This window comes from Caretta caretta, chromosome 1, assembly GCF_965140235.1.
Source record: "Caretta caretta isolate rCarCar2 chromosome 1, rCarCar1.hap1, whole genome shotgun sequence".
In the NCBI taxonomy this organism is placed as follows: Eukaryota; Metazoa; Chordata; order Testudines; family Cheloniidae; genus Caretta; species Caretta caretta.
This window is the reverse complement of record NC_134206.1, coordinates 348403981-348430489: the sequence shown is the minus strand read 5'-3', so window position 1 is coordinate 348430489 and position 26509 is coordinate 348403981. Positions and strand designations below refer to the sequence as shown.

At 50.5% G+C, this 26509-nt stretch overlaps 2 protein-coding genes across 3 annotated transcripts; both read right to left on the bottom strand.

Moving 5' to 3' along the window:
• Positions 1–3584: 3584 nt before the first annotated feature.
• LOC125636651 (calmodulin, striated muscle) lies at positions 3585–4165 on the bottom strand. The gene has a single exon (XM_048850161.2). It carries the CDS (start codon positions 4032–4034, stop codon positions 3585–3587), a length of 450 nt encoding a protein of 149 aa, XP_048706118.2. The 5' UTR covers positions 4035–4165.
• Positions 4166–9001: 4836 nt separating this feature from the next.
• Positions 9002–12013, bottom strand: LOC142070668 (calmodulin, striated muscle). 2 transcript variants are annotated; one of them, XM_075124566.1, is made up of 2 exons: positions 11079–12013; positions 9002–10113 (listed from the first exon to the last, which is right to left on the bottom strand). In XM_075124566.1, exon 1 carries the CDS (start codon positions 11542–11544, stop codon positions 11095–11097), a length of 450 nt encoding a protein of 149 aa, XP_074980667.1. In that variant the 5' UTR covers positions 11545–12013; the 3' UTR covers positions 9002–10113; positions 11079–11094. The 2 variants fall into 2 exon arrangements, with proteins under 2 accessions (XP_074980667.1, XP_074980668.1); XM_075124567.1 differs by having other exon boundaries at positions 9002–10108.
• Between the last annotated feature and the right edge of the window lie 14496 nt (positions 12014–26509).

Below are 26509 nucleotides of genomic sequence, written 5' to 3'. Positions count from 1 at the left end.
GTAGGACCCTTCTTCCCAGTGTCACCCCCGCCCCGTCGGGGTTACGATCCAAGCCTGGCCTGCAGAGCCCCTTGGCTGAGACGTCTCCCTGTGCTGGACCCGCTGCCCAGGGTCCCCCTCGCTCTCCCCAGCTGCTCACCGCACCCAGCTCCAGACTGCTCCAGCCCCAGCTGCTCCACTCGGTCTCTGCCGGGCTGCTGCTGCTCTGCCTCCAGCTCCCTGGGCTGCTTCTCCGGCCCCTCTGCCTCTGGTTGCTGCAGCTCTGCTCCCAGGACAGGTCTGCTCTGCAGGCTGCTTCTGTGACTCTGCTCCCAGCACTGACCTGCTCCCTGGGCTGCTTTTCTGGCCCCTCTGGCTCTGGTTGCTGCAGCTCTGCTCCCAGGGCCAGTCTGCTCTCTCTGGGCTGTGCCTCTGGCTTTGGGGCTGCAGCTCTGCTCCCAGGACAGGGTCTGCTCTCTCTGGGCTGCTTTTCTGGTCCCTCTGGATCTGGCCCAGCTCTGCTCCCCAGCTTAGCGTGGGCCCCTGCTTTCTCCTTAGCTCGGGCCCCGCTGTGTCTGACCCAGACAATTCCAGCTCACACTGAAGACGGGACCTTCCTGGCCTCTTGACCCTCTAATTAGCCTGCCCGCCCTGTCATTCGGGCTGACCTGGAGCATTGGCCTCTCCCCATTGTTCCTGGGGGGCTGTCAGTCTCAGGGTCCTGATTCCCCATCGTCACTTCCCCTTTTAGTACTGGGAGCTAGCAACTAAAACACTCTCACTGAATGTTAGTAAGGGGGCAACAGTCCCCTTACATATCTATCTGTCTAAAGTGTTCAAAAATCATGAGTCATGCCCCCAAACTCAAGCAATTGGCTTAAAAATCAAGAGATTTGACAACAAATGTGGCATTCTTGTTATTTGCCTTCTGTTTCTGGAACCTTTGCGGGTCACTTGGGTCACATTTTCAAGATTTTCTCTGCAACCAAAAGGGCTAGAATATATATACATATATATATATATACGGAATGCAGGGATTGTCATGTAGTCACATGACTCCAGGAGCTGGGGCTTTAAGAAACCCACCAAACAGGGTGAGACTTGTGATAACATTGTGAGAGTTGGCAATGTATCCATTTAAACATTTTTAGGCCTAAAATCAGCTCCTTCCCATTCCTCTGACAAACACTGGTGAAAGGCTGCTGCGTGATTCTCCCCAGGCCTGAGGACAACCCTTTGCTTCCTTTGTAGCTCCTGGCCCCCACACTTATTTCCTCTTGCTCAGACCATACTCTGCTTAGGCTGGTTTCGTTGAGGTAAATTCTCCTATGCTGTCAAACCCCCACCTATTGTAATGGAACCAGCATGCAGGCCTGTGGCCAAGATGTTCCAAAATGGCTGCCTAAAGTTAGGCTCCAAGACCCGGATCCTCAAAGATATTTAGGCACCTAACTCCCATTTACTTTCACATCTAGGCGACTAAATAAGTGGCCTGGTTTTCAAAAATGCTGAGCATCCAGCACCTTCTACTGACTTCAATGTCCAAACCACAGAAAACCAGGCTACTTATTTAGACACCTAAATGAGAATTTAAGCAGTTAACTTTACCCGGTTTTGGACATCTTCACCCGTATCTTTGCTCTCAAACCCTAGTTTCCAGCTAGACCTAGCTTTCAGCCTTTCCCTTTATGTCATTGTCTGATTGCAAGCAGGTGGGGAATAAAACAGAAGATGAAAAGAGGGCTGCAGGAGAGAAGGGAAAAGAATTATTGATTGAAATGAGGCTATAATTTGGAATGGATTTGAGGCCAACTGTGCCCTAAGCAGATTCCTTTGAAGCTAAACATCTCAGCTGATTTGTCAGCGGCTCAGGAACAACAGAAGGAAACGTTTTCTGGTAGGAGATTTAAAAATTGTACCGAGGTCTGGGGGGATTACACCTGTTTGGCAAATGTCTGACTTTAACGTTTGTATTGTTATACAATATTTATGGGAACACGGCCCGCCGAGTCAACAGCATGGAGCCAGTTGCAAAGGGCCTAAAGTAAAGGACTATCTTGTACCCATATGTACCAGGCATTGATTTATCTGCATGTTTTGCCCATGCTGTGTTTAAAAAACTTTCCATGCCCCATAAAAGGCTCAGTTCCGCTCTCAGCTACACCAGTGTAAATCTATTTCCGTCAGTGGAATTTGTCTCGTTTTTTATTGGTGTAACTAAGAGCAGAATTTGGCCCAAAGTAATCAAACAAAACAAGAGGGAAAAAAGGGGGTGGAGGAGTTGTTCTGTGGGCTTTCTTCTACTGGCATCCGGAGTGAGTTTAGGGGAGCAACTCTGGATTTAAAGTAGTGTACATGAGAACAGAAGCCTGAACCTTTGCATATTTCTCCTCCATTCCCGCTCCTTAGAGATCCACGCACAATCAGGAATCAGAGGAAGGGCTCGCAGTCACTTCATAGATTTCTTTAGGGGATGTATCTGACCCCAGAGAGAGTTCCCATGAAAGCTCAAACCCTCGTTGAGCCTTTCGGTCAGGAAATATTCTCAGGAGGGATCTCTAGCTATTACAAAAGCCAACATTTGAACTCTATCTGCCTTCCAAGTTACAAGCAATAGCTTTGCTCCAGCCAGCCAGAATGCAGAGACAGGACACGCACCGCCCGGCATTCATGCACCTGCTAATCTGACTCCTATTCTAAGCGATGCCGTTCGGATTACTCTGCTGCACTCGTCGCTATGGTATCTGGGTGCCTGTTGAGTGCCCTCAGACAACTGCCTTTGATGGAGTAGAAATCCACCGTTGACTTAGTTATACGTATGGCTGGGCCTGAACCAGACCCCAGCTATTGCCCTGGGTGACCCCCCAAGTGAACTTTAGAGACAGTAGCCCATGTAAAACACAAGCAATGTTTGCAAACAAGGGCAGGGATAGTGAGACAAAGGGAGAATCATAGACTATCAGGGTTGGAAGGAACCTCAGGAGGTCGAGTCCAACCCCCTGCTCAAAGCAGGACCACTCCCCAACTAAATCATCCCAGCCAGGGCTTTGTCAAGCCTGACCTTAAAAACCTCTAAGGAAGGAGATTCCACCACCTCCCTAGGGAACCCATTCCAGTGCTTCACCACCCTCCTAGTGAAAAAGTTTTTCCTAATATCTAGCCTAGATCTCCTCCACTGCAACTTGAGACCACTGCTCCTTGGCCTATAAAGCCTGTAATAATGGCTCCCATAGGGCTTCTTCCGTTTCAGGTTCTCACAGCCACCTCACAGAGGTAGGTACATGGTATTCTCCTCTTCGTACAAGCGGTGAAAACAAAACCCCATGGAGAGGTTAAGAAACTCCAAGGCTGCACAGTAAACTAATGGCAGAGCTAGGACTAGAATCCAGGGCTCCTGATGCCAGCCCCCACCTTGAACTTCCATGTGACCATGCCTCCCTCAGTGTTAGACTGCCTCCCACACACAGAGGAAATATATATGCTGGAGTTCAAATGTCTGGGTATCCATGGTCCTTTGGCAGTGGGACAGACGCTTCTGCGGATGAGCTAGAAGCCAAGCTATGGTTCCTGCACCAGAAATTGAACAAGTTCAATAGGAGACATCTTCACTTTGAGACCATCATCCTCACAAACTCCTCGTAGTTGACTTGCCCGTTGCCATCTGCATCGGCCTCCTTGATCATCTCGTCCACCTCCTCATCCGTCAGCTTCTCACCAAGGTTGGTCATGACGTGCCGGAGCTCCGCCGCGCTGATGTAGCCAATCCCATCCTCGTCAAAGACCCGGAAGGCTTCCCGGATCTCCTCCTCGCTGTCCATGTCCCTCATCTTCCTCGCCATCAAGGACAGGAATTCGGGGAAGTCCACCGTGCCGCTGCCGTCAGTGTCCAACTCGCCGACCATGTCTTGCAGCTTGGCCTCGGTGGGGTTCTGCCCCAGCGACCGCATGACGGTCCCCAGTTCACCGGTGGTGATGGACCCATCGCCATCTTTGTCAAAGAGCGAGAAGGCTTCTTTGAACTCTGCGATCTGCTCCTCCGCCAGCTGGCCGGCCATGCCGGTGCCTTTTCAGCGTCTGTGCCTCCCTACTTGCTGAAACAGCTTGCACTCGGTTCTCCTTGTGCTTTGCAGATAGCCGAGCCCTGGGAAAGTCTCCTGTGACTCCTTGCCCAGGGATGAAACAATGGCTTGGAGACCGACAGCAATACACGGTTCACACTTTTCATTGGTGCAAATTGAGTCATGGAGAGAAATGAGACCATCCACACCCTCTTCATTATCTAAGTGCCAGTTCCTGTCCAGGCAGGAGCTGAGAAAGCTGGAACAGGACGTGTGCGCGCAGGAGAGAAAGGCAAACACGAGTGCCCACAACACCGACGGTCGAAAATGGCACCGGCCTTTGTCCTTAGCTATCGCTTCTGTTGCAAACAGTAAAGCTCTGACTCCTGCATGCCTCGTGCACTCTGTGGCTGTTGGAAGGCAGGACGGGGCCTGAACGGGCTCCAGACCACGTCTGCGGAAAATTGTTGTTGGCTGCAGAAAAGGAAAAGCCACCGGCCTTGTTTAAACGCTCCAGCTGAACTCCAGCCCTTTGCCACGGGCCAGCCCAAGGGCTGCGTGCCACTGGAGTGTGCCTTTAGCCCCCGTAAGTGATGCACGGGCCCTGCATGCATCCCCAGCACAGGGGTGAATTCCCCCCCGTCTGTATTCTAGCCTGGTCAGCTCAGCTTTCATTGACACTGCAGCCCCCCTTGCAAGTGTAACCCCGACAGACCCCGGTTGTCGGCGGGCAGGATTGAACCTGAGACCTCTGAAGCTAAATGCATGAGCTTTTACTGCATGAGTCAAAAGCCACCTGGCCGCTAGCTAAGGCTGTAGCAGACTCATTAATCTTGAAGTGGTCTCGGTACCACTAGAGGGGACAGAGCACCACATCCAGGAGGTGTGTGGGTTACACAAGCTCTTTGCTTTGAGAGGGAGTGGAAGGTTATTCCCACTGGGGCTGGAGCACTCAGAGCACCATGGGACATGTCACTGCAAGGCCGATTGCCTTGTGCAGGCAGTCAGGCACCACTGTCTGCTCCACCAAGCAGCTGGTGGGCGAGGGGGCAGTCAGGCCAGGGAGCGGGCAGATGTGCCATGAAGGCAGTTCCCTGTGAGGGAACAGAGCTGTGCTAAGAGAGGCCTGTGTGTTATTATTGGCCAAGCTTGTGAGGCCTAAGAGCTTGTCTATAGGAGTTATTCCAGAATAAGGCAAGGTGTGAATGTAACTCGACAGAGCTATTTCCAGATAGCTCCCAGTGTGGACGCTCTTGTTCTGGAATAGTTTGGCTACTCAGATCAGTTCCCCTGACTCTCAACCCCATGGCATTTCGCTGTCTGTCGGGACCGTGGAACACGATACTGCTTGAACACCACCTCCAATCAATTGCAAAATTTCAGGGAGTGTCCTAGCCATCGGTGGGAGGAACCTTTTGGATTTGGGTGAACGTCGGGGGGAAAAAAGGAAGGGAGAAATGGAGGACGTACAGAGCCCTCGGTATCTGGTTAGCAGAGCCAGCAGCTTCAGTCACCTCTAGATCAAAGAACTAGTTAATGGCCTCCATTAACACCTTCCAACACAGCAACACCCCATCTCAGCTCTGCCCATATGCCCCCCAGAGATTAAAATGTCGGCATCCTGAAAGAAAAGCCAGGAGAAAGAAAGAAAAAATAAAAGCGGTGAACACAGAACCCCTGGCATGGGAAAAGGGCAGAGTAAGGGACCCTGGCACGAAGAGTCGAAAGATCTGGGGCATGTCTGCTATAATTAGCCTTCTCTTTCTGAAGGGGAAACCGAGGCACAGAGCGAGTGAGGGCCAGGTTTTCAAAAGTGTTCAGCCAGCATGCTGGGAGCTGAGCTCTTTGGAAAAAAGGGAGGCAAGCGGAATCGTGAGAATTTGAGAAGCTGCCCCTCAATAGCCGGTGCAAGGTCTCCCAGGAAGTGTGTTGGATGTGGAGCACTGGAACGAGGGGTACTCTGGGTGCAGCAGGACCCCTCCAGCTTGTACAGCGAGAAAGTAGCTTGTTTGGTCTAAGGCCATGATTCTCACTTGGGTGGTGAGAGATCCCGGACAAGCCCTGTAAAGGCTGTGTTTGGTGCGGTGCCCCCTGGCTTGATGTACTAATGAACATACACTTATGTTCAATGACTTTCAGTCCCTGCACTATAAAAATTGCTCCAGAGCCCCTATGTACAGCAGCCAGCACTTGAATTTGCTTCTCCCCCCAGTGTCCTAATCACAAAACCAGATTAGCTGCAATCTGCCCTCTTCCTCCTAACCAGTGCTCATGGTATCCATCAGTGAAATGACACGAATGGGTCTTCACCAGAATGGCATCTCCATCAGGCTGTTCCCTCACCTCTGCCTGCTCCCTCCATGGGATTGTTTCAGCTTTCAGGCCTCATGGATGGGGGGAAGCAGTAGACAGGATGTCTGCTCTGTCAACCTCTTGAACTCCTTGCCAGAGGACGTGGCGAAGGCCAAGACTTTAACAGGCTATTCAAAAACGAGCTAGATAAATTCATGGAGGATAGGTCCATCAATGGCTATTAGCTAGGATGGATGGGGATGGTGTCCCTAGCCTCTGTTTGCCAGGAGCTGGGAATGGGCGACAGGGGATGGATCACTTGATGATTACCAGTTCTGTTCATTCTCTCTGGGGCACCTGGCATTGGCCACTGATACTGGGCTAACTGGACCTTTGGTCTGACCCAGTATGGCTGTTCTTATGTTCTTATCTTGATTTTAGTCAGGCTTTTGACCCAGTCCCACATGAATTCGCATAAGCAAACAAGGGAAATGTGGTCTAGATGAAATCTCTATAAGGTGGGTGCATAACCAGTTGAAAGACCATACGCAATGAATAATTATAAATGGTTCGCTGTCACACTGGGAGGACATACCTGCAAGGATCTCTCTTGGGTCTGATGATTTTCATTGATGACTTGGTTAATAGAGAGGAGAGGATGCTTCTAAAGTTTGTGGCTAACACCGAGCTGGGAGAGGTTGCAAGCCCTTTGGAGGACAGGATTAGAATTCAAAACGACTGTGACAAATTGCAGAACTGGTCCAACAAGTGCAAAGTACCACAATTAGGAAGGAAAACATATGCACGAACATAACACGGCGAATCACTGACTAGACAGTATTACTGCTGAAAAGGATCTGGAGGTTATAGTGGCTCGCTAACTGAATATGAGTCAACAGTGTGACACAGTTTGGATAAAGGCTCATATCATTCTGGGGTGTATAAACAGGAGTATCGTGTGTAAGACACAGGAGGTAATTGTCACACTTTACTCAGCAGTAGTGAGGCCTTAGCTGCAATGACGCCCGAACAGAGTGGCCAGGGAGCCACGGCTCTCCCATTTTTTGAAAGTGGACAGGGCTGGCCCATCCACTTTTCACCACGGACCCTGGCTTCTGCCCCTCCTCTTCCCCCTGAGGCCCTGCCCCCCAACCAGGTCAGCAGCTGGAGCCCATAGCCCGGCTGCGGCTCCAAGGCCCTGTGCCCCGGCTGGAGCCGGGTCAGGGTAAGAGCTGCGTGAGCAGCTGTGCGAAGTCCGCAGACCCTCCACCTGTCCTGGGCCGGGGGCCTGGAAGGGGGGGATACGGGCCAGGGGCTGCTTTTGGGCCCCCCACCTCGGGCAGGTGGAAGGGTCCAGGCTCCCCAGCCCCGCTCTGGCTTCTGGCTTGGCCGGGGGGCTGGGGCCTTGGGGGAAAGGATGGTCAGGGGTGGAGCCATGGAGGGGGCAGGGCCCCTGGCCCGCCCACTTTCGGGAAGGCTCTGTTGCCCCTGGTTCTGGGTGTGACACTTTAGGAAAGATGTGGACAAACTGGAGAGAGTCCAGAGGACAGTGACAAAAATGATAAACAGTTTAGCAAACCTGACCTATGAGGAAAGGCTAAAAAACAGAGCATGTTTAGTCCTGAGAAAAGAAGACCGAGGTGAGGATTTGATAACAAATATGTGAAGGGCTATTGTAATGAGGACTGTGATCAACTGTTCTCCGTGTCCACTCAAGGTAGGCCAAGATGAGATGGACTTAATCTGCAGCAAGGAAGAATTAGGTTAGATAGTAGGAAAAACATTCTAACTACAGGGTAGTTAAGTTCTGGAACAGGTGTCCAAAGGAGGTTGTGCAATCCCCATCACTGGAGGTGTTGAAGGACAGCCTGGTTGGGCAAACACCTGTCAGGGTTAGTCTAGATTTACTTGGTCCTGCCTCAGCGCAGGGGTCTGGACTAGATGGCCTCTCAAGATCCCTCCCAACCTCACATTTCTATGATTCTGCACCCTGAACTCCACCCTGGTCATTGGAACTGTGCAGCAGCCTATTTGGAAGAACTCATCAAGCCTTCCATCCCTACCCTTCTGTGTTATATCGGGCTGCCCCCAACCCAAACCCCTGGTTCTAAGGTGGGGATGGAACCTGGATGCCAACTCCAGAGCTGCATCTGCATTTCAAACGCCCTGAAGTTAGCGGATCTTTGGCTTTTGGGCGTTTGGTTTGGATCATTATGAAGAGCGGAGCCATTTCCCAAACACAGATACGGGTTTTGAACACCCTCAATGTTTGGAGTGGGGGGAAATCAGACCATGGGGTATTGTTCAGTAGATGCATTGCTGTCTAGCTAGAAAGTGTGGAGAAGGTGAGCGCAAGAACTCCTGGGATCTGAATCACTGCTGCCTTGCCCCATGTGTACTCATTTGCATCAGCAAATCCTGCTTTGGTAGCATTTTACACCCACACTGAACTGGTAGAAATAAACAAGGCTCAGGCAAATCTGGGCTCCTGGCTTCCAGCCCTATGCACATTCCCTCAGGCCAAAGGGCCTACCCCAAGCAGCCTGGAACCTTGGGCTGTTGGTAACCAAGCTTGAGCCTTGACGTTTGCAGCTTGAGCCCATCCTTAGTGCCACGCGATCAACGCTTTTTCTGGGTTCTAGCTGGGAGTGGAGAAAAGGAAGCACTGAAAGTTCTCTGGAAGCAAATAATCATTCCTTTATTTGAAAACAAAGCTACCACTTGGACTAGCGGAGGGGGAGCTTGCATGAGAAGCTGATCCTTTTGAAAACGATCGGCTACAGAAAATGGACGCAGAGGCACAACAGAAGGAAACATTTTTCTGGGGCAAGCCCGGCGGTATACAGAAAAAAGGTGAACACAGTGGATTCTAACAGCACGTCTATGATGCTTGGCAGGTAATTAGGATTCCAGCAGCATTCCTGGTGTTCCCAGGGGGTGAAATTCCTGCACGGAAACCAATGTGCCACTTACATCCCATTTTGCCTTATAGACCCCGCTCTGCAAACATTTACACCCCGGCTTAACTTTAACCACACGACTAGTCCCATTGACTTGCAAAGTCCTATTGTAAGTAAAGCCCATGCATAATTGTTTGCAGGATCAGGGCCTGTGAGTTTAAGTGGGACCTGACTTATAAGCCTTGTTGTGGTGTCCTGCACATGGAATGTCACCCTATATCATGAGATCCAAAGCCCAGGGAGTCCCACTGTGACTTTCTCTCCTTGGAAAAGCAAAGGGGCCACAGTTTGAATGGCCAGCCTTGCACCTGAATAAGACACCCGCTTTGCAGTATTACAGCTTTATGCTTCCCAGTGTTCTGATAACCATTTGAATGGACAACGTCTGAAGGGAACCCCAATGTCGCCCAAATGGTAGTCACAGTGCAGATGTAGCTATCTACTGTGTGCATCCTTAACAGCCAGATTTCCTGTTTCCTAAAAGGCAAATAACCCCGGAGAGAAAATGAGCATCTAACTTATTCGCCTATCCTCTCCCCTTCCCTTAAGGTTTGTACCATCAGGAATAAGACAGAGGCAGTACAAGCAGCACAAAGATTTCTTTAGGATGTGTTCCCAGGCTGGCCACAAATTCCTTGGAGAAAATTTCTGTAGAAGCTCATGCAGTCAGTCCTCATTTTGCAAGTCAGGCCGCTGGCAAATCTTAGGGGAGGCCAAACGCTTGTCTTTGTTCATGTTCGCTGGTGTCTAGCGTTCAAATTCGAATGGAATCTGGCCTCTGCATTGTGACTCTTCTACCCAGCCCAGCAGAATCCACTTCTGTGCTGCACAAAGACAAACTCAGACAGACAGACACCAGCTAAGATCACAGTGAAACTCCCCTTAGGCAAGTGCCTGTGGGTGTGAACCCAACCCTCCCAACAGGTGTCCCAGAATTCCGGGGAGGTTGGGGGGTGGGAGGGCAGTGGGAAGAATTTCCAGATCAAGAACAAGATTTATAGAATATCAGGGTTGGAAGGGACCTCAGGAGGTCATCTAGTCCAACTTCCTGCTCAAAGCAGGACCAATCCCCAATTTTTGCCCCCGATCCCTAAATGGCCCCCTCAAGGATTGAACTCACAACCCTGGGTTTAGCAGACCAATGCTCAAACCACTGAGCTATCCCTCCCCCCATTTGTGGCTTGGTCCTTTTTTTTTTTTTTTTTAAACTAATAATGAGCATACAGCCCCAGTCTCGCATCCATATCCATGCAAGTGAACCCTTGTGCCCGTATGGAACCCCAGTGACTTCAGCAGGGCCCTGCTTCAGAGCGAGGGTCTGCTTGCATGGACCCAATGGCAGAGGCAGGGTCTGGATCTGGCTTGAAAGTCTGTGCAAATTGCCAAGGACGTGATCTTGCAAAACCCCAGCCCTGTTGAGGAATCCCTACTCTTAGGGATAGTCACTGATGTCAACAGGAGTAAGGGCTGGAAGGATCAGGCCCCATTTGTTGACTGTCCTTGGGACACATAGGCTCCAATGCCACATGCTGCCTAGTCTAAAGGAAACCTGATTATTGAAAGAGGCATAAACCAGGTGTGTAATCAGAGACGCTAAATTTCAGATGAGCCACAGGGCTTAGCTAACAAACAGGGTAAGTCACAGCCAGCCTTTAGAATAAAATAATAGAATACAGGGGAAGAAACCAACAGAACAGCAGAGACATGCACAGGCCTTGGGCAAGAGGGGACGGACCATTGACCGGTAGGTTACAGTGAAAGGAAGCAAATGAATGAGTGAATGCGGTACCAGGAAAGTCAGTTCTTCACTTCTCCGTCATCATCCGTACAAACTCCTCGTAGTTGACTTGCCCATCGCTGTTGCTGTCGGCCTCTTTGATCATCTCGTCCACCTCCTCGTCCGTCAGCTTCTCGCCCAGGTTGGTCATGACATGCCGGAGCTCCGCCGCACTGATGTAGCCGTTCTTGTCCCTGTCGAACACCCGGAAGGCTTCCCGGATCTCCTCCTCGCTGTCCGTGTCCCTCATCTTCCTCGCCATCATGGACAGGAATTCGGGGAAGTCCACCGTGCCGCTGCCGTCGGCATCCAACTCACTAATCATGTCTTGCAGCTCGGCTTCGGTGGGGTTCTGCCCCAGCGACCGCATGACGGTCCCCAGCTCGCTGGTGGTGATGGACCCATCCCCGTCCTTGTCAAAGAGGGAGAAGGCTTCTTTGAACTCTGCGATCTGCCCCTCCGTCAGCTGGTCGGCCATGCCGGTGCCTTCAAAGCGTCCGTGTCACACAGCCTTCCTGCTCACTGGAGCAATGCACACTCGGTTCGCCTTGCCTCAGCATGTACAGCCAGTGCGTGGGCACAGGCAGGGAATGGCCTCCTGACATGCGTTGTTCACGGTAAATCAGAACATCCACACCCTCTGCATCATCGGAGAGCCTGGAGCAGGCTTCCACGCCTGGGTGAAGTCAGGGGGAGGATCAAGCCCCGTATCCTCTTCGCAAACAATGCTGTAAGCAGGAGCCATGGCAGCCAGGTCAGCAGGGGACAAGGGGTTAATAGGAGGGGCGGAGGTATCCGCAGAGGGGGCGTATTGATATTAGCATGGAGACTATCAGAGAGGGACTAAATATCTTCAGTGATCTGTCTCTCTGTCTGGCCATCTGTCTCTCTAGCTGCAGAGTGCCCGAGGACTCTGCCTCATCGTAGGAAAAGAGAATTTAGAGATGTTTGGCCAGGTGCCATCGGAAGATTCATAGCCGAGATACCATGATCTAGACAGAAGAGCCACAACTGGTGAAATCAAGGAGGGTACAGTAGCTCCCTCCCCCCTCCCCCGTTGATTTTCCTCCTCTTCCTTCAGGCTTAGGGCTCAGATTTCTGTTGGTCCGCACTAGCCTCTGGCTTGCTCTGTAATGTGACGCCAGCCAGTAATTCATGCTGTTAATTAAAACCGGGGATACACGCAAGTTGTCTACCCAGAGCACAGTTGTGGTCTCAGAGCCTGATTGCTCCCAGCTGCAGCTGCTGTGGTAGGACTGGGAGTTAAGAGACCAGGGTTATTTTCCCAGCTCTGCTGTGGACTGACTCAGAGAGCTGGGGCAAGTCACGTTGCTGCTCTGTGACTCAGTTTCCCTGCCTCTAAAAGGGGATAATGATGCTCTGTGGAGGTGAAGTGTTATCCACGTAATATTATTAGTATGCTACATAGCTCTTGCAGCTCTCCATGCCAACCTGTGCGTCCCACAAGGTGCAGACCCTCAAAGGTATTTAGACACTTCAGTCCCATTGAAATCAGTGGTGCCTAAATCCCTTTGAAGATCTAAGCACAGAGGGGCCATAGCTGAACCAACGGAAGGATCAATTTCTCTCCTCCTCTGCCACAGACACTGGGCACTGCAGGTTGGGAGAGGGCAAGCGGAGGGAATCATGGGACGTCAGCTGGTGGAGGGGACTGTCTTCCATGGGTGGCAAATGCAAGGAGGAAAGTTCAGGTGACTTGAGCCCTGGAGCAGGCCAGGCTTTACAGTGTCTCTTCCCCGCCTCAGCCCCGTGATCACGGCTCTTGCTCTTTGGACTGTAGGCAGCCAGATTCTGATCACGTGCCATCTGCCAATGGCGTGGTGCCAATGTAAGAGCTCCAAGCACGAGGGGGCCCTGGTCAGCGACTGTGGCTCCAAGGTGCTACCACAATGCAAATCAATAATAATAATAAGGGAAAGTCCTGGATGCTAGAGCTGGTAGATTTCAGAGCTCCCAGGCAATAACCCCACAGTAATTTCCCCATGCCAGCATGTAGCTGATGAATAGGAGCTGGCTGGAAGAGATATCTTCTTGGGGCCTTTATGACATAAGTTTTAAAATGTTTAAAAAGGATCCCGGCCCTTCACTGGCGTGACGGAGCTTGTTGCACTGAAATCCAGTTTGCAGGAGAGAAGCTGTTAGCCCTTTAGAGCTCAGGTGAAAACCCTGGACTGCTGCCAAGAGGGATTCACACATGGGGCTGGCATTTGACAATCCTGGCTCCCCGGGCTTGGTTTCAAACATTCACACAGTGTGATGATGGCCAGCTGTGAAATCTCTGCCCTGGTTTCTCTTCTGCCAAAGGGTCAGCTTTTTGTTTGGCCGAGGGCCCCTTTCCCCTGCCAGAGCTGCAAAGGGGTGTGAAGGTGAATGAGAATTAGGCCCTCTGATTTCAGACAAATACAACCGAACCGAGTGGAGACTTGTTGGAAGGGAAATAAACTCCAGGGGTGTAATACTAATGATCTCACAATCATTCAGTTACAGTTCCTGCTAATAAATAATAATCATTATAATAATAATAATGGACAGCCTAATCTAAAGTCCAATAGAGGAAGGGAAACTGAGGCACAGAGCGGCGACTTGAGTTGAGTTGAGTTGAGTCTGGTCTAAAGGCCCAGTACGAGTCTTTTCACTGCTTCTCTAGTCCTCACTGCATCCTTGCAGGGATCGCCTAATGGCGATTCATGGCTCAGCAAATCCAGGCCACAGGCATGCACCTGGAATTGTCTTGCCTTGGCCAAGTTTGACTTCAACGGGGCTCTGGCCCAGCACAGAACTCCTTGCAGCACTGAGCCCACCGGGCTCAGATTCTGTGGTAATCGGTGTGGTTAAAAATACCTGAACAGCTACATCGTTGTACCCTGCTCCAAGGAGCTTACACATGCCAGTCCCCAGTGCGAGCTGTCTGGCATTGTTCAGCGGTAATACATTTACAGAAAAGTGCCCAGGACTGCAAGCCATTTTCCAAATCATGGGCCTGCTGTGGCTCTTGGCTCTTACTGGTTCCAAACCCAGTGTAACGCCATCGAGTTGGGCGGTGTCACGCCGGATTCACTCCAGGGCAAATGAGATCAGAGTCTCATGCCAAGCCTCTGCGCCACAAGGGAACTGCTGAATCCAGCATGAAATGAAACAAAAAGTTGGTCTTGTGCGCTGAAAGAGACAGATGAGAGGAGCTGATTCCAGTGATATTCTGTTTGTAACTGACTCACCATTTCAAAAAACAGGGGGACGCCAAGAAATGAAACCACTGCATTTGGGAGCTGCCTGGAAGAGATCTTTCCCAACGGGGTTCAGTGTTAATAACAATTTTGAATCTTTGTTTCTTCTTAGTGATACATTTTTGTGAACGGTGGTGTTATGTAAGAGAAATGGGAGCTGCCCCTTTAAGAATAAGGTGGATGATCTGCTGCCAGAGGTGACTCTGACAGTGAGTGATCTGCTGCCAGAGGTGACTGGCCTACACCTGGGCACCTAGACAGTCTCTGGCTGCAAAAGCCGCCTAATGAAAGTGTTAGGGTTAGGGATGCTGGAGACGGAGGTTCAATTTCCTGCTCTGTCGCAGCTCTTCTATATGCCCTTGGTCAAGTCACTTAGCCTCTCTGTGCCTCAGTTTCCAATCTGTAAAATGGGGGTAATAGGACCTCACTGCCTCACAGGAGGGTTGTGAGGTTAAATGCATTCCAGAATATGCAGTGTTCAGATACTGCAATAATGGGGGACAGGTATGTACCTGCTCTAGGTTTTGGTTATGTGCTTCAATCCCTTTTTGTTCCGGCGGCACCAGGGTAGCAGAGAAGCTTGCTTAGCTCAATCTTTTCCCCACGGAACAAGCCCAGCCCCATCATTTCCAGCTATCGCAAATGGCTGCTGAGCTTGAAAACAACCCCACGATCCAGTCAAAGGAGCTGCAACCCCCAAGGCTTTTACGGGTGCTCACAGCATCTTAATATTTTCAGTGCTTGCACCCTGGGTTCCCTTCAGCAGCTAGCTTGCTGGTGTGCAGGGCCCCGAACAGAGATCATTGTCCTATAGCTGCTAAATGCGGGGTCTGGTGTCCCAGCCTTGTTTCCGAGATCACGCTTTATTTGACAGCTGTAGGTGGAGGCTGCAAGGATAGAGCAGACTCATAAAAAAAATCCCCAAACAAAACGCCCTGTGATTTTCCAGGCAGATTGAAAGGATTTCCTGAGCTGGGCTAGACAGTTTCCCTTGCTTTGTGTAGGGAAACAGATAGTTTGTTTCCCCCTGGATTTTCCTAGATCTCTTTTAAAGCACAACTCTTTTGATCTTTGAAAACAGCTCCGTGTTTATGCCACAAAGGCCAGCACACAAGCAATTCGGGTGCCTGAGTTGCATGTGGAATTGCACATGCAGTCAGAGCAACTGCACGTGCAAATCAGGCAGGCAAACCTGGGGGAAATTCACCCTTTTTGCAGAAGGCTTGCAGAAGACAAGGACGCAGGAAGACTGAGTCTCTTCAGGTCCCCTACGGGCCACAGGCCAGTTGAGAATTGCAGAACTCAAGCACACTGTGCCCAGATCCTGACACGCCCTTTCTGCTGTGGGGAGCAGTTGGTGTAGGAACCGGTGACACCAGCTTTACACCCTTGCCTAGAGAATCCTCTTTGTGCACCTTGAGCCAGAAGGAACAGGGAGGAATGACTCTGACTTGTGATGTCTAAGCCAATGTCGCATAGACATTCCAGCACATCTGTGCTCTTTTCTACAGTTGTTTTCGTTTGTTAAATGCAAGGCTGAATAATGCATCTTCCCTGCCCTTTTCTGCCTTCTGGGTGCTTGATTTCCCAGCTGTCACGCTGCACGTACTATACTGTATAACAGTTTGCAGCGTGCTGCATGCTATTCAACTTCACAGCGGGACAGCGAGAGAGAGAGCTCACTTTCATAATTCAGTCTGACCTTGTCTACCCCAGGCTATGATAAATCAGCTCATGACAACCCGCTGGGCCTGGCCAATTCAACAACACCAAAGCCCGGCACAGAGCCGATGTTCTGAAGGCAAGTTCTCTTCATTTTACACTTCTCCAGCAGGCAGGACCACCCACCGAGGCACAGCAACGTTTACCTTACTCCTGGAAGGCCGCCAAGGTATACAATTTCAAACAAAGCTGCAGAGAACTGGGACTAGGAACAGCTCCGGGCCCTATCAGAACCCGGTGTTCTTTCCACGCTCTCAGCCAGCGCTGGATGCCGCTCTCTTTATATGGTGCAGCTCCCACGGACTTGCTCCGATGTAACTGAGAACTGAATCTGGATTGTCGTCTCTAATGTACCATACAGCTCCCACCTAGAACGGCAGGAAGAACTCAACGGCAGCCTGACCTATCTGCATGGGGATTTATCACAAAGGCATCATGGTCATTTTTTTGGTGCAGTGAGGATTACCCATGTTTTTAATGTTATGCTTTAATATTTGTCTGTGTTTGTCAGAAAACTGGGTATAAAATCAAAGAACGGTGAGGCCACCCACTCAGTGATCCATCCATCCATCCACCCGCCTGTCTGTCTGTCTATTTTCTGTAAAGCCCTTCACTGTAGTACCTGAAGTATCTCCCAGATAAATTAGATCTACGTAGCCAGGAAACTAGTAGAACAAGGGGCCAAATTCTCTGTCAGTTTACACTGGCAGAGACTTTGACCCAAGGGATTTTTGGGGAACCCTGCAATAATGTATGCAGGCATTCCGTGGGACGCCCCCTTTCCCCCATATCCATGCAGAAGGCATGAGAAGGCAGAAGGTGCCCTCCGATGGGAAAGGGGATGACCCTGCCAGGAGATTTCACTGATTTGCCCAAGTAAGGGCTGAAAGAGCAAAGGGGAGTGAGCAAGTCAAACACTGTAGAGGGGCCTCATGTCCGGAGCATGTCCTGTCCCTCCACCCCTCCGTGGGCAGAGAAGGCCATGGACGCAGTGGATCTGGTGCTGGCTTTCTGCAAAGGTAGATGGGAGATCCTACCCAGGATATTCACACACACAATACAGCTCCACAGGACCGGTGCAGAAGGGGAGTTTGAGATGGGGCAGCCCAGGGCCAGCGGACCCACCAAGAAATCTCTTGTAAAAAGGATGCCATGTGTCCCCACAACACCACTGCTTCTCTTTCCCTCAGGGCCCCCAGGACTAGTTCGCCCTCTCCCATATCTCTATCCTCGCCTTCAAACCCTTTCATCTTCACCCAGTCTACACCCATAGCTCTCTGCCTAACTGCGAGGCCCCCATAAGTCTCTCAACAAGAGCGCCTCTCCACCATCTTGTTTCCTTCCTCTCCACCATCCTCTCCACCATCTTGTTTCTTTCCTCTCCACCATCTTGTCTCTTCAGCATCCGGCTGCCCGCCAAAAACGGGCCATTGGGGGTTACCTGAGGAGCGTTTCTGAGCTTGTGCGACTGCCCCTGCCTCCCCCAGCTCCCGCCCTTTGCGCGTGCGCCAGACGCCCCAGAAGCCGGGGAGAGGCTCAGCAGACAGGAAGCTGGGAGTCGCGGGCAGGAAAGGAGCAAAGTGCTCAGCACACGGGGCATTGTGTGGTGGCTCGAGCCGAGCCTCAGAAGGCACCGGACAGCGCCCCATGCGCCATCTCCTCACGGGACAGTGAGCAGCATCCGGCAATGGGGGCGGGGAGATAGTGACTAGAGGGGAAGCAGGACAAAGCTAATTCCTCCTCCCTGAGGACACCTAATGCTGGGTGCAGAAGAGCTAGGCCTCATTGTCCTTTTCATCGGGAGGAGCCCCTGAGCCCGACTAGCCCCTCCACCCTCCGTTGTCAGCACCGCGTTCCTCAGGTCTGGAGTGTGGAAAAGGTCCCAGGGGCAAAACCCCAGGGGGAAGCCCAACGTTCTCCAGAGCATCCAGCCAGGAGCCCTGGGACCCTGTGGTAGTGAATGGCCGCCATGTTAAACCCCACTTCCACTGCCAGCTCCCTGGGAACTGGGGGAAGATGGGGTCTGTGGGCATGGGACTTACAGGTGCCCCGGCTTCCACAATGGAGTCACAGCCCTGCAGTGAGGGTAGCATGTGACTGGAAGCCGGTGTCTCCGGGCTGGGGAGGGCAATAGGGAAGCTGGGAAACTCTGGGCAAATCAGGCAGCAACCAAATCCAACCACCCAAGAAAGTGATTTCCGATCCCAGCTCTGCCTCTTACAGCCCATCTGCACGGGCTAAACGGCCATGCCCGGGGGTCAGACTGGAACACAGTGGAGCCCCGAGGGTGTTTTAACGCACTTCAGTCTTTCCTGTGCAGAGGGGCCAAACCATGGGAGACATAGGCACCGACTCCGTGGGTGGTCCAGGATTCCAGCATCCATGGGAAAAAAATAGCCAGCCACAGTGGTTCTGTGGCCCGAGGGCTGGCTGACGATCAGCTGTTTGGGTGGCCCTGGGGTTGGCCGCCAATCAGCTGTTCAGTGGCCCCGGGCCTGGCCGCGGATCAGTGAGTGGCTGGCTGGAAGCACTCGGGGGAAGATGGACAAAGAGGAGCAAGCAGCAGAAGGGCGAGGGAGCCTTGGGGAGGGGCGAAGGTGGGGGTAGGAGGAGGTGGGGTGAAGGCAGGGCTTTGGCGGAAGGGGCGGAGTGGGGGTAGGCCTCAGGGCGGAATGGGGGTGGAGCACCCACCAGGAAAAACAAAAGTCAGCACCTGTGATGGGGGAACCATGTTACTGAATCATGGTGTAGTCTTGTAGGGAGAAGAATGGGCTTGTGCATAAAGCAAGAGGCAGGACTCCTGGGTTCTGTTCCTGAGCCTGTTGCAGGCTTTCTGTGTGAACTCTGGCAAATCACTAAGGCCCAATGGGCCTTAGGTGCCTAAATCCCTTTGAGGATTCGGACCTCACTGTCCTCTAAGTTTTTGGGTGTCCACCTTGAGTCAATGAAAGGGGCCTGATTTCCAGAGTAGCCACAACTCCAGTTGAAATCCATGGGAAATGGGGGTAGGCAGCACCTGTATCGGCATCTCCGGTTAAGCATCCCAAAACCAATGTACCCCAAACGCATGGACACTTGAACATCTGGGCCTTTGACCCTCCCCGTGTTTCATTTTCACTGGGGATAATGAATGATACTGCCCCTCACAGAGTGCTGTTTGCAAAGCACGCTGAGACTTCATCTGGAAAGAATGACAAGCGTGCAAAGTACTATTATTGTTATCAATTGGACAGGCCATTTTTCTGGATTTATTGCCAGCCTGGTGGAACCTGTTTGCCAAGGAACAAAGCAACATTCACTCCTGGAGATAATATTTAGGTAGGGGCCAGCTTTGACAGCTGCTGGATGCTTATATCTGATCTTATGCAATGACTTGCCGTATAATTGCGAGTGGAATGACTTGATTTTCTTTCCTGCTCCGTATTAACTGAGATTTAACCAATGTTATTACGAAAGAGCACCTGGCAGTCGGCCAGGATCGCAGGGAGGGCTGGATTGAAGTAGCCTGAAACAGGCAACTGCCATCAGATAACAATGGGTTCTCTAAAGCCGGAAGGATTAAACAGAATGGGATGATGATGCCAGCTTCTTGGGCATGCGATGGACATTGGAACTTGAAAAACAAAGGCAGGGTTGGGGTGGTGTTGCCTGAAACCCCAATCTGTAGAGTTACCTGCTAAATGAAGATGTGGACATTGAGTTCTTGGGGAGTTTGGACATGCAGAGCCTGATCCAAAGCCCAGGAGAGTCAAGGGAGGTGTTTCCATTGACTTCCATGGACTCCGGCTCAGCTCTAAAGACATTTACTTTTCTCCATGCCCCATGAGCTGTAATGCTCTTCTAGTTTCCATTACCCTAAATCATTCCAACTGTACAGTGTGATCTCAGCACTGACTGATATAACTTGAAGGGAGAACATCCATGTAAACTAATCTGATAGCTACACCTATCTGCAAACGAATACATGGTGCCTTACTGTGAAAGACAGCCTTTAACTTGGGTGTGCCGTTTTGTGCCCAGAATTAATTGCACCCATATTTATATGCTGGTAATTAGTGATGTCATCTGATTGCCTGCATATATCAGGTGGCTGGGTGGCAGCATCCTATCATTTGTGTCTGCAATTAATCGTGAGCACAAGAATGCAGTAATATGGGGATAGATAGATGTGGAGGAGGATCGCGAGGTAGATGTACCCAGTCACAAGAATTAAAATGCCAGATGATGACCTGTTCTGTTCATTCCCTCTGTGACACCTGGCACTGGCTACTGTCAGAAGACAGGATTTTGGGCGAGATGGACCTTTGGTCTGACCCAGTTTGGCCATTCTGATGTTCTTATTGCCTGGTGCACCAGAACAATCCACACTGCAGAAAAAGCCCAAGCAAAACAGGCTCAAAATAAGCGACTTGCTTCAGTCCCTATGACAGAGACAATTCCGTTACAAAGCCATGGAGCTCTGGTAGCTTTCATGTTAAGATGCCTCGGTTTGTTTCTACTTGGCCTTACTTTGCTTTAGCAAATCAAGACGATTTTGTAGTGAGCTTATCAATGCCCCTGGTAAAAGCTCTAAACACAGCAACTGATCAACCATCCCCACGAAGCATGACGAGAGACGGATTCATTCCCCCTAGAGCCCTGGCAGGAAGGAGACGGATATGGGCCTACTTCTGTGCTGTTAGCTTGCAAATGGAGCAGGCTGCTTTTTCCTTTTCTGGCCCTTGACCAGTAACAATATTCAGTTTCAGAGATGAAAGTGCAAGAGATCTGCGGATGTCAGGAGAGAGCCCGATCTCAAGGCTCTTTGACCCAGAATCCCAAAGGGATGGTAAGAATCACAGCTTTTAAAAGCCTATGAATCGGTCTAATCAACCCCTCTGCCAGGGTAGCACCACATCTCCTCTCCATCACTTTGTCTCATCTAGTTTTAACGGTCTCATATGGTAGGGGATCCTGCCACTTCCCCCTGGAGAACATGCTGCAGCCCGACCTAACAAGGGTCTCCTAGTTTCTAAATCCTTCAAACATGGAAGACTAAGTGACCCCGAATAACTGGAGGTGGTGTTTAGTCATCATTTGTCCATATCAATGTCCTTGAATTTTTCCTCAGAAATCAGTCCAACACATTAACCCATTTGTGAGGGATCTTCTCTGAATTAGTCCCACTTTCTTTCAACTCCTCCTCTTCTCCGTCACACTGTATGAGGGTGGATACTCAGGGCTCTGTCCGTTGCAGTTTTTGCTTTACACCGTGTCTCTGGACAATCTGGCGTCACCTATCATCTCTGTATGGGGGACTCAGACATTTCTCTTTCTCTGTCTACCACCAAACCACTTCCCTCCATCCCATCCTGTCTCTCTGACATCTCTTGGGTGGCTTCAGCTTAGGGTGTTTCTTAGGTTTCAGAGTAGCAGCCGTGTTAGTCTGTATTCGCAAAAAGAAAAGGAGTACTTGTGGCACCTTAGAGACTAACCAATTTATTTGAGCATAAGCTTTCGTGAGCTACAGCATCCGATGAAGTGAGCTGTAGCTCACGAAAGCTTATGCTCAAATAAATCGGTTAGTCTCTAAGGTGCCAGGTATTTCTTAGGTATTTCTTAAAGTAAAAACAGGACAGCTCAGGACTTGCCCGAGCTGAGTCGTCCTCCTTCACCCCCCCCCCGCCACCTCGGCTGACCCACCGAGCCCCATGCCGCCGGGAGGGCGGAGGTCAGCTCTGAAGGAAGTGCCTGCTACCAACAGCAAATTTCTCCACTGCTGCTGGCAGACAGCGCTGCCTTCACCTGACCTCTGGGCAGCAGCCGCAGCTCTCTGCTTTGCCTTGAAGCCGGGACACATATCCGGTTTTGGCAAAAGGTAGGGACTGCCAGGACACAGTTGATAAAAGGGACTATCCCAGCCAAAATGGGACATATGGTCACCCTACTTCAGCTGAAATTGTGACAACTGTGGTGTAATTTTAACACCATTTTCAATACAAGCTATCACTTTTAGTGATTTCCTGATCCTGCTTGCAGCTAGGGGACTCTGTAGGGAAGCATGTGATCTGGGCTTCTGCACTGTACTCAGACTCAGTCTGCAAAGAGCCAGCTTCTAGCGAGGTGGGGGTAAATTGTGCTTCTCTGTTTTAGGGAGCAGCCTGCTTTGTCTCTCTCTCTCTTTTGAGGTTCTTGTGTGTCATTGTTCTGAATTCTAAGAAATAAAGTAGTGTGATGTTGCAACCAAACAGCAAGAGGCCTTTTATGTTTTCATTAACTTCACTGCGTGTAGGCCATGAACATAGGAACAATGTGCTCAGTGCTCATGGGCTGAAAACCAAGAACTCCTGAGTTCTCATCCCAGCTCTGGGCCTCAACTTCCCCATGTGTAAAATGGGGATAAAGACACCTCTTCCCAGGGCTGTCATGAGGATTCAGTAGTTAAGGTTTTGTCAAGTGCCGCGTCTTAGTACACTAGTAAAATGGCTGGGACCAGGGAACACCAGAGGACAAAGTTCACATGAGGCCCAGTGAAGAAGGTGGTGTCAATAAAGATAATGAATGATGTTGCACAATCATATGCAAAGAGAGCAGAGCCCAACTTAGGAACTAGGTTAGGAAATGGAACGTACAGTTTAGAGCCCATAGAAAAATGTAAAAATGTGAGGATCTGGGGGAGGTGCGGGACAGCAAAGGGGAAAAAAAAACCCAAGTCGTTAATAGATGGAAACTTCCTGCAGCTCTCAGTCAAGTGAGCAGCTGCAGTAAGATCGGGCTAACAAGCTCCTGAGCTCTCTCAGCTGAGAGCTATAAAAGGACAAAAAGATGTTAGCCACTCCACAAAGAGTTGGTTGGACTCCATTTAAAACATCACATACACGTCTCTGCCCGTTTATTAGAGGATGTTTTTCTGCTGGAGCAGAGAGCGTGATACAGGGAAACATAATGGGGATAATTTGGGATCTTAAGGGCAGCTTTGATGGGGAAATGGTTCAGGGAGTTGAGCTCACTCTCATCAGAGAGCAAAGAATTTCCACACAGGGTGAGCAAATCTGTGTCGCCCAAGGGGAAACTGAGTAAAGAGTAGGTCAGGCTGGGGAAGGATCCAAGGCAGACAGGGCAGCAGCCCAAAATTAGGGCAGAGGCACAACATTTCATTCTTTATTTACATGATTGCACCGTGACTGGCACTTTCATACGAAGGGAGTGCGGCAGGCAGACAGACAGACCGAGCGCAATCACTTCGGATTTTATCCAGAACAATTTCTTGCAAAACTGATAAACTTCTTGCCCTGGGGAAGCTGATCTCTGGGTTTCTAAGGTGTTGCTATTGTTTCAGAATCCATAACGACGCTACCTCGGTTTACACCAGTTGAGTATCTGGCTGATAGATGTTAAAGCTAGAAGGAACCATTTATGATTACTTTGACCTATGATTTAGTTGGTGTTGGTCCTGCTTTGAGCAGGGGGTTGGACTAGATGACCTCCTGAGGTCCCTTCCAACCCTGATAGTCTATGATTCTATGACCTCCTGCATAACCCAGGCCATAGAACTCCACCATGTGCATCCAACGGGAGAGTAAGTGAACATTAGACTATAGAGCTCAATAGGTTGACTATAAACCATGTCCTTTAGAACCACATCAGATCTAGGTAGCACACGTGGATGAGAGATAGATAGATAGATAGATATTCCAACGTGACGAATTAGGTCATTAAAGCAAATGCAGATGTGTTTAGAAGACATCTGGGCTTATGTTGGAAGAGCGCCAGACAGGGGAGGGAAATGGAGAAGGGGTGACCGATTCTGTGAATAAGAACGGTAAGGAAGCTGAGATGTGAGATACGTTTGCCAGTGAAAACTCTACTGAGCCCAGTAGCCATTGTGTGTTCTGAGATTCCCTAGGTCCTGTAGCAGGGTACAGAAAAATTCAGTCCCAGCTGAGCATTAGTGATACATCATTGCACGGATTTACACACGTCATGTGTTCAGAACTCTCCCCGCCTCTGACTGTCCTGGATTTCACGCTGAGGATCATAGGCTGAGCATTGTTGTTATCTTAGAAAAAACATGCCTCTTCGAAACTCAGAGCGCAAAATCTGTCCCAGTACACAAATACCAGAGAGAGACAAAGAGCCTTGCAACCAGACGTGTGTTTGACACTTTGCTTATTAAGCTGGTGGCTTAATAAATAGAGGCACAAACTTCATCTGAGTTTAATGTCCAAGCTGAGTTTTTTAACAAGGCCAAGTTTGGTCAAGTTAAGATTTGGGGATGGAAGGATTGCAGGAAAAACTAGCCGGGTCTGGTGCTCTTACTGTCTGCAGGCTGCTCCTTGCTAGTAGAAATTAGCATTCAGTTTGTTTGGGGTTTTTTCCATAAGCTTCTTTGCTAGAGGGTTCTGAAGGATGACCCCATCCAGTGCAACGTTCATGCCAGTCTCCCAGGTTGTATTGTGTCTAGCCTGAGCAGAAGAGATCATCAGCTGAACATGTGCACCTGGTTCAGCCGCCCCAGGGGCTTTTGATTAACTTCCTTTTCAAGTTTCGTGCTAGCCAAAGGGCAGCGGGTCCTGTGGTTGAGGCAGCGGCCTGCCATTTAGCAGAACTAGGTTCAGTGCCTACTGTACCTCAGGCTTCCTCTGTGAGCTTGGGAGAGTCACTCGGTCTCAAGTGTAACCTACGGACAATGCTCACTCCGCCCACCCTGTGTCCCTAGATAAACCGTAAATTCGTCATGTGTTTGCTTAGTGCCTGGAGGCACTTCTCTGGCTCTCCTCACCATAACACCCAAGCACCTCCCAGTCTTTAATAGAGTCATCCTCACAATACCCCTGTGAGGCAGAGCTATTAGCCCCAGTTTACAGATGGGAAACTGAGGCACAGAGCCACTAAGTGACTTGCCCAAGGTCACACTGAAAGTCAGTGGCAGAGAAGGGACTAGAACCTAGGCCTTCCAGTTCAGTCCCCCACCCACTGGCCCATCCTGCCTCACCTGATGGGCTCTAACTGTGGGTGGTGCAACTGTAATACAAATAATCGTAGTAGCAGAGACTGGCTGCGCAGTTGTAGAGGCTTTATATGCACTTCAAGTGAGAATGGAGTGTGTCCTGGTTTCATGTCTTTCCCACTGCAAGCTCTGCTGTTTCACTTCCTCTGTCCCATAGCAAAGGACGGGGAGCCAGGACACTGGGGTTCTAAAGGGCTTGGAGATCCGTGGATGAAAAGCTCTAAGTGTTAATATTAATCTTCTCATCAAGGGGTGAATATTACAGGGATTAAAAATACAGGGAGAGCACAGGTTAAAATGAGACAGCTTCTGGCACACTGCATTCTCTTCCCTCAATGGCCTGGTTTCTTATCTGAATCAGTTACTTTGCTGAAGAACTGGTGCCGGTGGAAGCAGCAGCCATCAGCAACGGCTGTTGCAAGGAATCTAATTAATGACCCACACAACTTTCTGTGGGTTTTACCAACAGAAACAACTCATCAGCCGGCTTCACTGGCTCATTGTCCACTTCCTCATTCAATCCATTAATACAGCTATTAAATAGCAACCTGCTCGCAGCCTGCCTTTGCTTGGCGTAGCAGCTAGGCGCGAGGGCCCCCCGATTATTACTCTACTCCACGGCAGAACCTTGCTCAGGCATATTGATTTTCCTTGGTTGTTTGCAGTGGTGGTGTTGCCGTGTCGGACCCAGGATGTTAGAGCCTCAAGGTGGGTGACGTAATGGCTTTTATTGGGAAAGACGTAATGGCTTTTATTGTCTGTTGGGAAAGAAACACACAGGCGAATTCCAGAGCTCTTCTTCAGGACCTGTGTGGAGTTCGAAAGCTTGTCTCTCTGGTCCACTAAAAGCTATTACCTCACTCACCTTCCCTTTCAGAAACTCAGCTGGCTTGACCCGATCACGTCCTACTTACCCCAGGTTATGGTGGTGGCCGCAGCTACACGTAATCCTATATCCTTTATTCCCACCAGCAGAGAGGAAGGGTGGCTCTGTGGTTAAAGCACATGAATGGAAGTCAGGAGCCCAGCACTTCATTCCCACCTCTACCACAGATGTCCCATGTGACCCAAATCACACAGGGCCTGGTTTTCAGACGCACGGAGCGTTCGGAACCCCAAATGAAGTCAACAGCAGCTGCGGGGCGGGAGAGGTCATGGGAGACGAGATCACGAACTTGCAGCAGCAGGCTCAGTAGAAAGCAAGGTTAGTGCTTGCCCAGGGGAACACCTGCCAGCACCAGTCTCACCTCAGGGTAAGGAGGAGGCCTAACCCCAGCTAGGCCAGAGCAATCCCATTTCACTGATGTAGACAGGACAGCGAGAGTAGCTCCAGCAGACCCGGTTGGATGATGCCCCACGACGCTGCTAAGTCCTTTCTGGTCTCCTGGACAAGGAGCTGGGGCAGCTCATCTAGTCACCAGCTGTGTGGCTAGTTCATCTTCCTCATGCATGGCCAGAAACTTCCAGCCTTAATTACTGACTGAGAA

Excerpts from the sequence above, each read along its gene's own strand:
- LOC125636651 (XM_048850161.2), bottom strand. The coding sequence starts at position 4,034 with ATGGCCGGCCAGCTGGCGGAGGAGCAGATCGCAGAGTTCAAAGAAGCC.
- LOC142070668 (XM_075124566.1), bottom strand. The coding sequence starts at position 11,544 with ATGGCCGACCAGCTGACGGAGGGGCAGATCGCAGAGTTCAAAGAAGCC.